General features: G+C 35.0%; 1 protein-coding gene across 3 annotated transcripts in view; it reads right to left on the reverse strand.

The window, feature by feature from the left end:
- Positions 1 to 5290: 5290 nt before the first annotated feature.
- The window catches only part of LOC136026390 (hypoxanthine-guanine phosphoribosyltransferase-like), a 66152-nt gene continuing 57478 nt past the window's right edge, over positions 5291 to 13964 (reverse strand). For all 3 annotated transcript variants that reach the window (XM_065702955.1, XM_065702964.1, XM_065702948.1), the window contains exons 6-7: positions 12618 to 12694; positions 5291 to 5442 (exon numbers count right to left, since the gene is read on the reverse strand). In XM_065702955.1, coding sequence (XP_065559027.1) covers positions 5395 to 5442; positions 12618 to 12694 — 125 coding nt within the window. In that variant the 3' untranslated portion in view covers positions 5291 to 5394. The remainder of the gene's footprint in view (positions 5443 to 12617; positions 12695 to 13964) is intronic.

Raw genomic sequence — 13964 nt, forward strand, 5'->3', positions numbered from 1 at the left:
ACATTGGTCAAAGTTTGTAACTTGCAGCCCCTCCCCCAGGGATTGTGGGGGAGTAAGTCATTCCCAAAGATATAGTTATTATGATTTTCGACTATGCGGAACACAGTGGCTATCTCAAAATTTTAATCCGTTGACTTTTGGAAAAAAATTAGCGTGGGAGGGGGCCTAGGTGCCCTCCAATTTTTTTGATCACTTAAAAAGGGCACTAGAACTTTTCATTTCCGTAAGAAAGAGCCCTCTTGCGACACTCTAGGGCAACTTGGTCGATACGATGACCCCTGGGGAAAAGAAAAAAAAAAACAAACAAACAAATAAACACGCACCCGTGATTTGTCTTCTGGCAAAAAATACGAAATTCCACATTTTTTTTTATAGGAGCTTGAAATTTTTGCTACAGGGTTCTCTGATACGCCGAATGCGATGGTGTAAATTTCGTTAAGATTCTATGACTAATAGGGGAATTTTTCCCCCTATTTTCCAAAATAAGGCAAATTTTCTCAGGCTCGTAACTTTTGATGACAAAGACTAAATTAATTGAAACTTATATATTTAGAATCAGCGAGAATCATTTTCGATTCACATTTGATGTATCTTTTAGCGTCGAAAGTCCGTTTTTTTATAGTTTCGTTTACTATTGAGCCGGGTCGCTCCTTACTACAGTTTGTTACCACGAACTGTTTGAAAATACGAAATGTTACCTTCAAGGATGCATGCTTACTGTGTTTAATATTTCTCGGATGATCATACCCAGATAGCAGTCTCAGTGTTGTTAGACAGCGATTTCAAACAGTAGCACAAAGTTTTAGTGACCTTCGTAAGCAACAAAACAGATTGTGGCAGAGAAAAATGCTTATTATTGCCAATTTGAGTTAAAGACGAAAATTTTGGAGCGACTAGGGAAAACATTTAGCCAAGTGGCCTATAACTGTAGAAGCTAATTTTATTGCCATTTCAAAGGATGTATTGCCGGGCGGTGGTACATTTGTCTCCAAAAATATACGCAGTGAATCCAAAACGAATGGCTACATTCAGACATACTAACGGCTATTAAGCATTTGAAGTCACACAATGAACATTTTTGGTTAAAAAATTCAAACTTTCGATTAACAGTTCTCCATACAAACAAATAGGGGAATGATATTTAAGCAGCCTTGTCTTAAGAAGGGATCCATGGGGAGAGGAGAGACAGCACAGGCCAGCCCCCCTCCAAACCCCCAAAAGTATGTCCTTTTATATTGTTTCTAAAGGATCATTTCCATATACTATATGGAAACGTAATTGTCTGTTAATCTTGCACCAAAAAAAAACAGGCAGGTCATTATATTCGTGGCAACCCTGTTCTTACGGGTAAACTTATATCAAGGATAAATATTTGTACTTTGGATCAAGTTTTCAAAAACAAAAATTGCTATATTTCTATTTCAAGAATAATTGCATTCAAAAACGTGTGCTCCCTTTACTCAATCAAGTACTGTTCATTTTCCAAAAAAAAGTTGACTTTGGATCCGCAGCTCCCTCATCCCCTTCCTTTGGAGGAAAATGTTTGAAGTAAGATTGCAACATGTATGCTAAGGCTTACATAGTTCCTCAATATCTCCGCAATCAATGCTATTTATGGTAAGTGTTAGTTTTTAAGATACTGCAAAGTTGACAAAACATTGTGAAAAAAGCTGAACTCAAGCATAAAGAAATGTCTTATCACATATTCAGAAAACTTCTATTTTATTTTGTACAATAAAATACAATTCCTTGATAGATGAAGGAGATTCATCTAAGCAAGCCCTTTTTCTAAACTCGTTGTTGTAAAAAAAAACTGAACCATAGCATAATGAGTTACGGGAGGGGGGGGGACATAAACCCTCTAATCTATAGATAACTCTAGTTATGATACAAGTAACATTCAAAGTGAACAAAAAAATCAACAGCTTTTTTCAACTGAAAGAAACGATTGATATTAAAACTTGAAAAGCATAGAAATTATCCAACGTATTGGAAGATTATCAAACCTTTAGCCCCCCTGTCTTTACAGTATAGTCCCTCTTTTTTTCAAAAAACAATGTTTTGTCAAAGAGCAAAATTAAAATTGTTTTTGTCACACAGCTTCAAAATTTAAATGGCTCTTCTTAGTTTGATGAACTTTTCAGTTTGAATATTTTGAAGAACAATCGGTAAATAAAACACTTGCATTATAAACCGGCTATTTTCGTTGCCCTCTAAAATGCTGTCAGGAAAGTTATGGTCACACTTAGTGTAAAGAGAATGGGGCTGAAGGCCAGCAATCTCACTTTAAGTGAAGGATTCCTGTCCATCTTAATTTTTAATGTGGCTTTTAACTTTCACCATTATTTTTTAATTCAATAAAGCCAATCAGATTTGACTTGGTGATCATAGCTAAAGTGTCATTATTTGGTAGATTTTGCATTTCTTTTAAAGGTTAATGCAGGCAATGAAGTCAATAAACCTCGTCAATATCGCAAGCTCATAGTCAATAAACAATTTAGATTTGGAATGATATCACAGCCAAGCAGAGTTTACTAGTAACATTTGTTGTCACTAAAAAAAAATTCCCATACTTGTTACTGACTCAAAATTCCATACAAACAACCAATCAGGTTTTAAACTATTTTTACTGGCTAGAATTTGTCATAGCAGCGCCCTGAGCTACCATAGGATATGGTCTTCTATTCTTCTTTTTCTTACTTGGACTAGCAAGGAGATGCTTTTGTATAACCTCTTTACCAGTATTAAATTCTGAGCCATGCAGTGTGTTGCTGCAGCTGAGTTTAAACTCTGGATCCTGTATTACCAAGCTGTGATCAAACCAACTGTACTACTACAGGACAACAAAACCGTCTCCTTTTTTTTTTTTTTTAACTTTTCTAAGGTCTATAGGCGTCAAGTACATTCTGAACACAAAAAAAGGCTCAAGAAAATGGCTTCCAACACTTAAACTTTTTTGCATCCAAACAGCGATCCGCATAGCACAGGTACTGACTTCCTGATTCTCTACCTTCGGACGGGAGCGCAATGCGTGTCTGGGTGCGAAAATCCCACGTATCCCATGTTTTTCCCTCAGATTTCTCCACGTACACATTTACGACTGGGTCAAATCTGGCTGAGCTTTTAGAGTAATACCGCTGACCCCCATTCCAATCCAAACAACCAGCCACACCGGAATTCAAATCCGTACCCTTACGGACACAGTATTGCAAGCATAGCGTGCTAACCACTCGGCTAGAGAGAACAAATTAAAGTAGCATTATTTGGGACCTATAAGGTTCCAAAGTCATCGGTTGAAGATGAGGATAGAGTATCTCCATTAAGCGAAGTTTAATCGTTAAAGAGCAAAATATTCACAAAAACTAAAGCTTGGAAGGAAAAAGAAGACTTAGTCTTCCGTAAAGACCTCAATAAATAAAATATTATTTTCCCTATAAAACTATTATTCCGCCGAAAATTTAAATATTAAATTTCTTTATAACATCAATAATCATAATATGATCCGTCTAAAATATTTTTTTACCAATAAGTTTTCGTTTATTCCAGTAAGCAATTATAAGTTAAAATTCTATGACGAAATTGGTCCAACAATGCCAACAAAACCATAATAGGATCCAGAATAGGGTGAATTGCTCATAATAATTTGGTTGGGGAGGGGTTAATTGGCTCCTCTCTCGATGAGTATCTATTCAGAATGCAGCCTATGATAACCTTGATTTTACTGGGGTTTTTTCTTGTAAAAGTTTTGATTTTGAATGTCTTTGGAACATCTTGAGAAGTAAAAGCCTTGACTTCTACTTCCTTTTAAAGTCACGTTGTCGGTATCTGGCACGAGCATGTACCATAAGGAGGATCTGGCAGGAATTTGGACTTTGAATAAAATAAAAAATTTGTGGTCATTTAGAAACTAAAAAACCGTTTCCATGGTTGACCCACATTCCCCCCCAACATGGCTATGGGCCCTTACTGTTGGATACAAAATAGTCATTTCTGCTTTTATGCATACGGCAATTATTTAAAATTGTTCTTTATTAATATTCTCTTACACTCTATTCTGATTAAAATGCAAGCCATTCAGCGCCATCTGTTCTTATGTCTCACATCTTAAAAAGTGTAAGATTTTTTTTTCTTTCTGTTGGCAAAGAAAATCGTAGCATCTGAAGAGTACAAGGTGAAAAATTATAGATGAAATCATATTATGATAGGTTCAAGGTAAAATTATAAATATTTCTCGGGCAATTATTTGTCATTAAAGTAGATTTACTAGGTTTATGACCACCCAAAATTTTTTTGAAAAATATGTGAATCCCCCCAAAAACAGTGATCATGAAAGAACACCGAAAACCGTAAATATATTATACAAGAATAAACGTTAGCAAAGACAATTTTACTGAATAATTGTTCCCCATTGGCGAAAGTTGCTTAAGTTTCTTACTGATTTTGTGGGAATAGAGAAATAAGTGTCAAATAGTCAACTCATTTGGCATGAACGATTTAACTCAATTAAAGCAAAGAATTTAAATTTCAGAGCATTAAAGTGGCACAAAACATATTCACACGTAGCTATTGTGACGTAAGCAAACTACCAAACTATCTTTGTCAACTTGAATTTTAGATTTGAATGCATTTTAATGACGGAAAATTACCAAAATTTCACAATCAGATATAGAAACAATGCATTCCTGATTCCATTTCAGATGAGTGCGTACAACACACGAAGATTACTAAAAGTTATCAGGGAAATCAAAAGAACAATGAAATTTAAGGGTTCAAGTTAATAGGTCGCGCTACAAAAGGCGGAGGAATATACATGTTTCAAGAAGAATTGTCTATAAATAGTTTTAATAACCATTTGACTGACCATTGACCACATGTCAAACAACAAGCAGTACGGAAAATGTGGTTTTACCAAACTTCCTAGGGGTATATTGAAAGGGAAGTTGAGATAACTAGGACATGTTTTATGGATAAAGGGAGGCATATTACCGAAAACCAGTCATTTTTACCAGCCATCTGGGCCGAAACGAAAAGTACATCGTGTCCATATGGGGTGGGAATAAGTCATAAGAGGAGATTTGAATAAAACTGAAACGTCATTAGAAGGAGTGAGGAATGAAGCTTTGAGCAGAATGGGGTGTTAGGGGTGGGATATGCACAGCTTGTCCAAAATTTGGGACCCATAGGTCCCAAATTTTTCAATATTAAATACAGATTAAAATGGAAGCTATTTCAAAGTATTTAAAACTAAGGGAAAAGACTGCCGAAGAGAGGGGATTTAAAATGATGATCGTTTCTTTGCATGGTGCATCCATGTTGTATATATTTCGATAATAGAAAATTAACAAATTTGGCATCCAGATATACAAGGACTTCACATTGAAATTTTCAAACTAGTCAGACGCTGTATTTCTTGATCCCATTCTCGTTGATCACGCAAATGTGCTGAAAAGAAAAGCAAACCTCTAATTTTGTATTTTGGGAATAAAATAAGCACGAATAGAATATTATAAGAAGAAGTAACACAAAAAAAGACATAGGATAGGAGAAAAGACGCGTATAGGATTTTTATTTGTCATTAAAAAAAAAATTATATTTATACATTGTGAAGGACAATTCTTAACCAGGAAATACCGTCAACCAGACTGGACTTCTACCAGTCTGGAAATCTACAGTATACTCAAAGAAGCTGAAACTCAGGCTGTTCTAGAGCATTGTTCTGTCAGTTTGGCGTTACTCAATAGAATGCATAAGAGTGACTGCAGAACAGGAGAAGCTCATAATTGTCTCTGAGAATAATTGTCTCCGCCAGATCCGAAGGAGGAGTCAACACGTCAGCAACGGCAATATTCGTACCCGTATATGGAAAACAGACGTCACCTCCGTTGTAAGACAAAGAAGACGGTGATATCTTGGACGTATTTTCCACGTGCCAGACCACAGACTTCCAAGAATACTGCTCCACTAGCACCCAGAAAGCACCTGTCACCATAATGGCTAAAGACCACGCTCCGTAGCACGCACGAACGTGACAGAAAAACCCTTCAGAGGAGCCTCATCTAAGAATTGGAGGACATATATGCAGCGACATACTTGAGGCAAGATTGGAGGCTACTCACTTACGCCCTGTGTGTCTCTGAAGGCACTAAGGTCTAATATAAGCACAATTCCTGTCTTATAAAGTAAGAACACTTACTGCAGCAATATGAGCACTACTTAAGTAAATAGGTAGGTAAGTAAAACCCTAAGCAATTCAGTAATTAACGCCACAAGTAATATAAGTAATTACAAGCATTTTCATAACAGGTGACTGTGGATTTCCTAGACCTACTGTAATTACCTTGATTCCGAATTTTGATTTGTTCCCTTCTTTTCTTTATGATTCTACAAATCTAGAAAAAAACTTGGAAGAAAAAAATAGACTTGGTCTTCCGTGAAGAACTAAATGCATAAAATATTTTTTTCCCTATAAAACTGTAGTTCCGCCGATGATTTAGATGTTAAATTTCCTTATAATATCTATCTTTATAATATGATCCTTCTAATATTTTTTTTTTACCAATAAGTTTTCGTTTATTCCAGTAACCAATTATAAGTTAATTGCTTCTACAAATCTAGAAAAAAACTCCATAATTCCCTAGTAAAGCCAAGTTGTTAGCAAAAAATTACAAACAACTTATTATTGAGCTGGTAGAAAACCTTTTAGTAGACAAGTCCATTTTTTTTAAAGTGAAAATTTAAAGCTTACTGTTGGAGCTATTAAGTGATTAAATAAAAAAAAAATTAACAGAAAGTAAGGAGCGACATTAAAACTTTGCCGTATATAAAAGGGACTTTTCCTCCTCGACGCCCCACTCTTTACGCTATAGTTTGACTCTTTCTCTTAACTCTACTTTTTAAAAACGTAAAAAAAAACTTTTGCGTAAAGAGCGGGGCGTTGAGGAGGAATTTCTGAACGTTTTTAATTAATGCATGTTTTGATTTTGGCTCTCCGCACATAAATAACTGAAACGAAATTTGCATATTAGTTTTTTTTGACTAAATGGCTTTCTCATAGTTTTAATCGGAAAATTTTGAGAAAAAAGGAGTGGGGGAGGAGGCCTAGTTGCCCTCCAATTTTTTGATTACTTAAAAACGCAACTAGAACTTTTAATTTTTAACGAACGTTTTCATTAGTAAAAAATATACGTAACTTACGAATTAACTTACGTAACAAACTTCTATATTCGCATGTTTTTATTACGTATATGAGGGGGTTCACCCCCTCGTCAATACCTCGCTCTTTACACTAAAACTTGAATTTTGTCCCAATTCCTTAAGAATGACCCCTGAATCACAAAGGCCGTAGAATAAATAGTTGAAATTACTAAAAATACCTTAGCGTAAAGAGCGAGGTATTACGAGGAGTTAACCCCTCATATGCGTAATAATTCCTGTTCGTTTTAAGTTTCAATGCTGCTCCTTACTTTCAGTTGAAAAAAACTTTTCATATTTATTTTTTCATTGTTTTTTAAATAATGCTAGAAAGTCCTGCGCCCCCTTCATTGAAATTCTCTTCCCCCATGAAAAATTTCTCCAAGGAAAGATTATCCAACCTACCCCCTCCCCTCTCAACTTTTCCCCCCCTAATCAAAAAAATCCCCCTGAAAACGTTTGTACACTTCCCAATAGCCATTAGCATATGAAAACAACGGTTAAAGTTTGTAACTTTCAGCCCCTCCCACGGGTACTGTGGGGGAGTAAGTCGTTCCCAAAGACATAGTTATTAGGTTTTTCGACTATGGTGAATAAATGGCTATCTCAGAATTTTGATCCGGTGACTTTGGGGAAAAATAAGCGTGGGAGGGGGCCTAGGTGCCCTCCAATTTTTTGATCACTTAAAAAGGGCACTAGAACTTTAATTTCCGTTAGAATGAGCCCTCTCGCGACATTCTGGGACAACTGAGTCGATACGATCACCGATACGATCACCGGGAAAAAACGAAAAAAACGAATGAACACGCACTCGTGATCTGTCTTCTGGCAAAAAATGCAAAATTCACAATTTTTGCAGATAGGAGCTTGAAACTTCTACAATACGGTTCACTGATACGCCGAATCTGATGGTGTGATCGTTAAGATTGTATTACTTTTAGGGGGTGTTTCCCCTATTTTCTAAAATAAGGCAAGTTTTCTCAGGCTCGCAACTTTTGATGGATAAGACCAAACTTGATGAAACATATATATTTAGAATCAGCATTAAAATGCAATTCTTTTGATGAAACTACTGGTATCAAAATTCCGTTTTTTAGAGGTTTGGTTACTATTAAGCCGGGTAGTTGCTGACTACAGTTCGTTATCATGAACTGTTAGAAAACTTACAAAACCATATATATAAAAAATTAGGGAAGTCAGAAACAGAATTTTAATAAAAAAAAACATCGGAATACAGTTATGCAGTTTTTGGTTGCAGCCGGCACCAACTTTTTAAAAAGGAGACGTGTGTAAAAAAAAATCAGTGAAAAAATGAGCCAAATACAAGTGGCATCCAACGGCTTCAGAGGATGTAGCTTTAATTTGAAGATATTTAGGAATCAACAGATTGTTGGTGTTTGAGTTTTTAGTTGACGAAAGGCGTTGCCAAACTTTCGTTATTAGTTCGTTAAAATCGTTTCGTTCGTTAAAATCATTAGTTTTGTATAATTATCTTTACGGTTCAATGTGGCAACAATAACAAAATGTAATAATGCTCAGAAAGCTGAATAATATGAAAAAAGCAAAACAAACACTCTTAAAATTTCGCGGTTTTCAGGAGTGAACTGACATAACGTGGGTTCAAGGAATAAAAAGTATTTTCATTTTAATGTCCTTGATGCTTGAAATAGGGTCCCAAAGCTGTCCTAACGCCGACAACGTTTATATTAATAACGTCCTTTGAGGGAGTCAGAAAAAGAATAATCGACAAAGTTCTGCGTCGAAACAAGTCAGTAAGCACTCTGTGTTTGAAACATTGTTATCAGAATTTAAAGCTCATATACTCTGAATTAACATTCTTAACAAGTATATTAACAAAGCTATATGAGCTTTTAGCACTTCAGTCAAAGAGATTATCTTAGAGGACAAGGCTGAACCTAAGTCTTTGCTTAACCCTTGAGAGGCGATGAAGCTGAGACTCTTTCAAAATCGTGTTTAGTAAAGTATGATTGGTTTATTTTAATTTGTTTTATATTTCGCTGACGACGGCTGTTGCATGTATAGCCTAAACATCCTCTTATGTTATTCACAGTCTTCACAAATTCACTCGTTATCTTCTCTTGTCTGTTTTTATGAAAGGGCAGTATGGTCTTCGTCAGTATTAATGTCTGAGAAGAAATCATCAAAATGCTTTAAGGACTTAATTTAATTTGCCTTTTTTGAATCCGTTTCTAAATTTATTGTTACATCTCTACTTAATTGGTTTTTCTTCTTCAAATGTGGTTGCTTCCACATAGGGTTATAAACATAGTTGTTATATATATATATATATATATATATATATATATATATATATATATATATATATATATATATATATATATATATATATATATATATATATATCTGTACGGTAATACGGTTTAGAGCAGCCTCTCACAAACAATAACACTGTACATCCTGTGTTCTCACCGTCACTCAAATCGTCAACTCCGTTCCACAGTCCTAAATTTTGATCTGCCAAAAAAACCATACAGTCCAATCCCAGTTTGGTTCCATCTACCGAAGTATTTCCGCTTGGAATCACCTACCTTAATTAGTGAAATCATCAAAATCCTATTCCCTCCTTTTTTGTCAATAGCCAAAGTCTCGTCAGAAACTGAATTTTGAGTATGTTTTTTTGTGTGGTGTATTTTATGTTCCTTTCTTTGATATAACTGTTCTTCAAGTGTCCTTTCTTTCTTTTACTTTATCAAAGATTAAAGTGTAAGATTTGGCTCGCTCAATTTTTGCTTTGGTTTCCCAGATAGCCTAACAGTAATAGATGGAGGAATGAAACTATTAGTGGTACGAAGTAACGCAGAAAATAGTTAAGATTTTACTAAAAACTGTAGTATTTGGTACTCCAGCCAAAGAAGAGATGCAAACTAAATAATGGTTCTGGCACAGGAGGTATAATAATCAAGCTGAGATTTTCATAGGATCTTTGGAGCACCTAACACCTCCTAAATTTCTTAGAACAACGTGATCTTACACTACTCAAAGGGTTATAAACTGAAAAATCTCAAGAGAGGTTTTTCAGTCTCCCAGAATATCTGCAATCCTAAAATACGTACAAATTCCATCCTTACAATTCTGAGTTCTGAGTTCTTTATTTAACATTAAAATCCATAAACAAAAAAATTACTTCAAGACAATCTCCCCCATAAGGCTCCATGGCCGGGAAAGAACAGGGGAGAAAAAAATACCAACAACAAAAAATATAAACAAAAACCAAAAATTGAGTCGCCCACCTTAATAATCTCCAAAAAAAAATGACAAGCAAGGCAGGGAGTAGCACATGATTTCACCAACTCAATTAAATACCCAACTCAATCCAGAGACATCAACTCCAAGGGAAACCGGAATAAAAAATAAAGACAAAAAAAGAAAAAAAAAAAAAACAAACAAAATTATTTACTAGCTAGAAAATCTCTAACATAATTTTTGAACATACCAAACGAGTGGCAGCTTCCTACGAACTCTGGGAGCGTGTTCCAGATCCTGTTGCAAGCTGTCAGAGGGTTGAAGTCAGACCTCACTGACGGTGTGTGAAGAACCAGTAAATTGTTGGAACTGCGGAGATGATAAGTCGATTGATCAGAAACAAAAGATATATTATTACATAGGACAGCAGGAAGATGGCCGTGCAACTGTAAAAAAACGAAAGAAGAACAAGAAAGAAAATAGAGAGATTTCAAATCAAGCAAGGGTTTAAGTGAAAAACGGTTAGTTTCCTGAATAAGAGTCCTTGCTTTATCATAAAGTTTTGAAAGTGGCTTCAGAGACGAGGGAAAAGTTGACATCCAAATAACAGAACAATATGAAACATAAGACTGAACTAGGCTGCAGAACAAGAGTCTAAGAATCGACCCTGGAAATATATATTTGAGCTTTCTAAGGATTCCAAGACTCCTGGAGACTTTCATTTTAATCAGGTCAATATGATACTTGAACGAAAGATTTTCGTCAAGCAAGATGCCTAGGAATCGAACGTAACGATCCTTAGGTCTACTTAGAGAACCTCTTGATACATTTATTTCATTTAAATCAGGGCAAGCCTTTGAGACTCTGGAGAAAATGAGAAAACATGACTTTTCGACATTTAAGGCAAGATAATTTACATCAAACCACTGGATAACTTTTTCAAAAAGGGCTATCATCCTAGAACGAAGATCAGACTCAGTTCTACCAGTTGTGCCAAGAGTACTGTCATCAGCAAAAGCAATAAGTGTATCCGGTAAGGACAAACTCTTGTCACAGCTAGTAACGGATACTGGTTGACAAAGACAACAGCAAATGGTAGGTTTTAAATTTTTAACCGCATTAATCAGGTCATTGACGTAGATTAAAAAGAGTATCGGCCCAATGACAGATCCTTGTGGAACACCAAACTCTATTCCAGAAGGATTAGAAAAGTCCGGATGAACCGAGATGACTCGACCAGATAAATATGATAGAAACCATGAATAAGCATTCCCTCTTATTCCAATATGGGACATTTTCAGAAGAAGAATCTTGTGTGTTAATGAGTCAAACGCTTTTCGAACATCAAGAAAAAGAGCAGCAGGTATCAAACCAGAGTCAAGAGCTGAATTTAAATAATTCAAGAGAGTTGCACATGCATGCTCAGTTGAATGTTTGGCCCTAAAACCAAACTGAAAATCATGAAAAAAGAGTTTAGAATTAAGAAAATCAAGAAGTCGAGAAAGCATAGCTTTTTCAAAAATTTTACTAAACACTGATAAAAGAGATATGGGACGATAATTTGCAGGATCATTCCTTGATCCACCTTTAAAAAGGATGATAACACGAGCACGCTTTAGAGCACTTGGGAAGACACCATTTTCAAAAGAAAGATTGACAAGTCTCGTGAGGGCACACACAATGACAGGAAGAATGAACTTGACAACCTTAGTCGGAATACGGTCTGGGCCAGAGGATGAAGAACCCCTCAAACAATTGACAATTCTGGCTATTTCAGCTTCAGAGACAGGTTCCAATGCCATTGATTTAGGACAAGGTGGTCCTAGATAAGACCTAAAATCAGGTAGAGAAGAAGAAGGACTTACAGAAGAGGCTGTAGTTTTGCCGATATTAGCAAAATAGGAAGTAAACGCATCTTGAACTTTTAGCTCACCCTCTACATTTTTCCCGTCAATCACGACACTTGAAGGGACAGAAGGAGGCAGAAAAGATGGCCTGATAACAGAATTGATTACTTGCCATGTCTTCCTAATGTCTTAACATTTAAAAATAAAATTAAGATGCAAAAAAGAGCAAAGAAGAAAAAACACAGTAAACAAACAAAAAAAGGGAAAGAAACAAAAAAGGCAAAGAAAAAAGTAAAACTAGACAGACTAGACAGAAAGTAAATGAATTTGATAAACTCTAAATTGAACACTCACATTTAGGTCACGGAAATATTCGTTGTAATCCAATGCATAACCAACCACAAATTTGTCAGGTATCTCGAAACCACAATCTAAGGGAGAAAAATAATTCTATTAGAAATATGTCTATATAAAAATAAAAGCATTTAATAATCTTCAAACAGCTTTCTTTAGTCATCATCAAAATGCACTATCATTTTTATTCTTAGAAAATTCCCATTTTTCCGGGTGTCAAAAATAATATAAGCAATCATAGTCTAGAATAAAAATTTTAACTAAATAGCACTAGTATTTACAAGAAGAAAAACACGAGACTATAACTTATTAAACACTGACATGTAAAAATGAACGAACGAATTGGCGAACGGTTTGCTCTTGGAGTAGGCAATACGAATCGTCTCACACACGCACACAGGAGGGATAGAGGAGAGATGGGGTAAAATAACCCCTACATTGATATTCCAAAAGACTATACCCAGAAAAATTGCAAAACGTGACCCAAACGTTAATTTTTTTTTATTTCAGAGCCAGCATCAGGAAAATCATCCGAAACGCATCATCAACAACTCCTAAATAGTAGCTGTTTGCACCAATAGTCGCAAATTATTATTGCTACGAAGGAACAGAAATAACTATAAACACATTTTTACTGGGAAACTAGTGGATTAAAATTACCAGAAAACCAGCAAAAAGTATTAAGACTCTGTTTGAACATCGCTTTGTGATACTCATTTCTACATTCAGCACCCCTGTCCTTACCGATTGCTCTAAAAAGGAGCAAACAGTAGAACAAAGAATGGCCAAAAACTTGCTGCCTTTTTTTGTCAGTAAGTGGAAACCTCGATAATTTCGGAGACCCTGGGATTCAAAGTTATAACCTCTATGGAATTTCACTCCAAAATTAAATGTAAACATTCAAACTAAAGAAAAATAAACATTTTTTGTAAAGAGAATTTTATATATATATATATATATATATATATATATATATATATATATATATATATATATATATATATATATATATATATATATATACATATATATATATATATATATATATACATATATATATATATATATATATATAATATATATATATATATATACATATATACAAAAAAATACGCATACCTTTATGTATGCGTTTAAAGTGGAATTATAGCGATATGTATATCGCTCCAACTGCTTTCATCGAAAAGGAGGTGTGGCAGGCTAATACGCATGCTACAGCATATTTTCCAGAAATAAAAAAACGAAGGAGAAAGTCATAGTTTTGGAATAGAATTTCATCTTTCTGTGAAATAGAAAAAGAAGATCCAGGAACGACTTTTAAAGCAAAACTTAGATAGAAAAATTAGT

The sequence above is a fragment of the Artemia franciscana genome, chromosome 1, assembly GCF_032884065.1.
Source record: "Artemia franciscana chromosome 1, ASM3288406v1, whole genome shotgun sequence".
Classification (NCBI taxonomy): Eukaryota; Metazoa; Arthropoda; class Branchiopoda; order Anostraca; family Artemiidae; genus Artemia; species Artemia franciscana.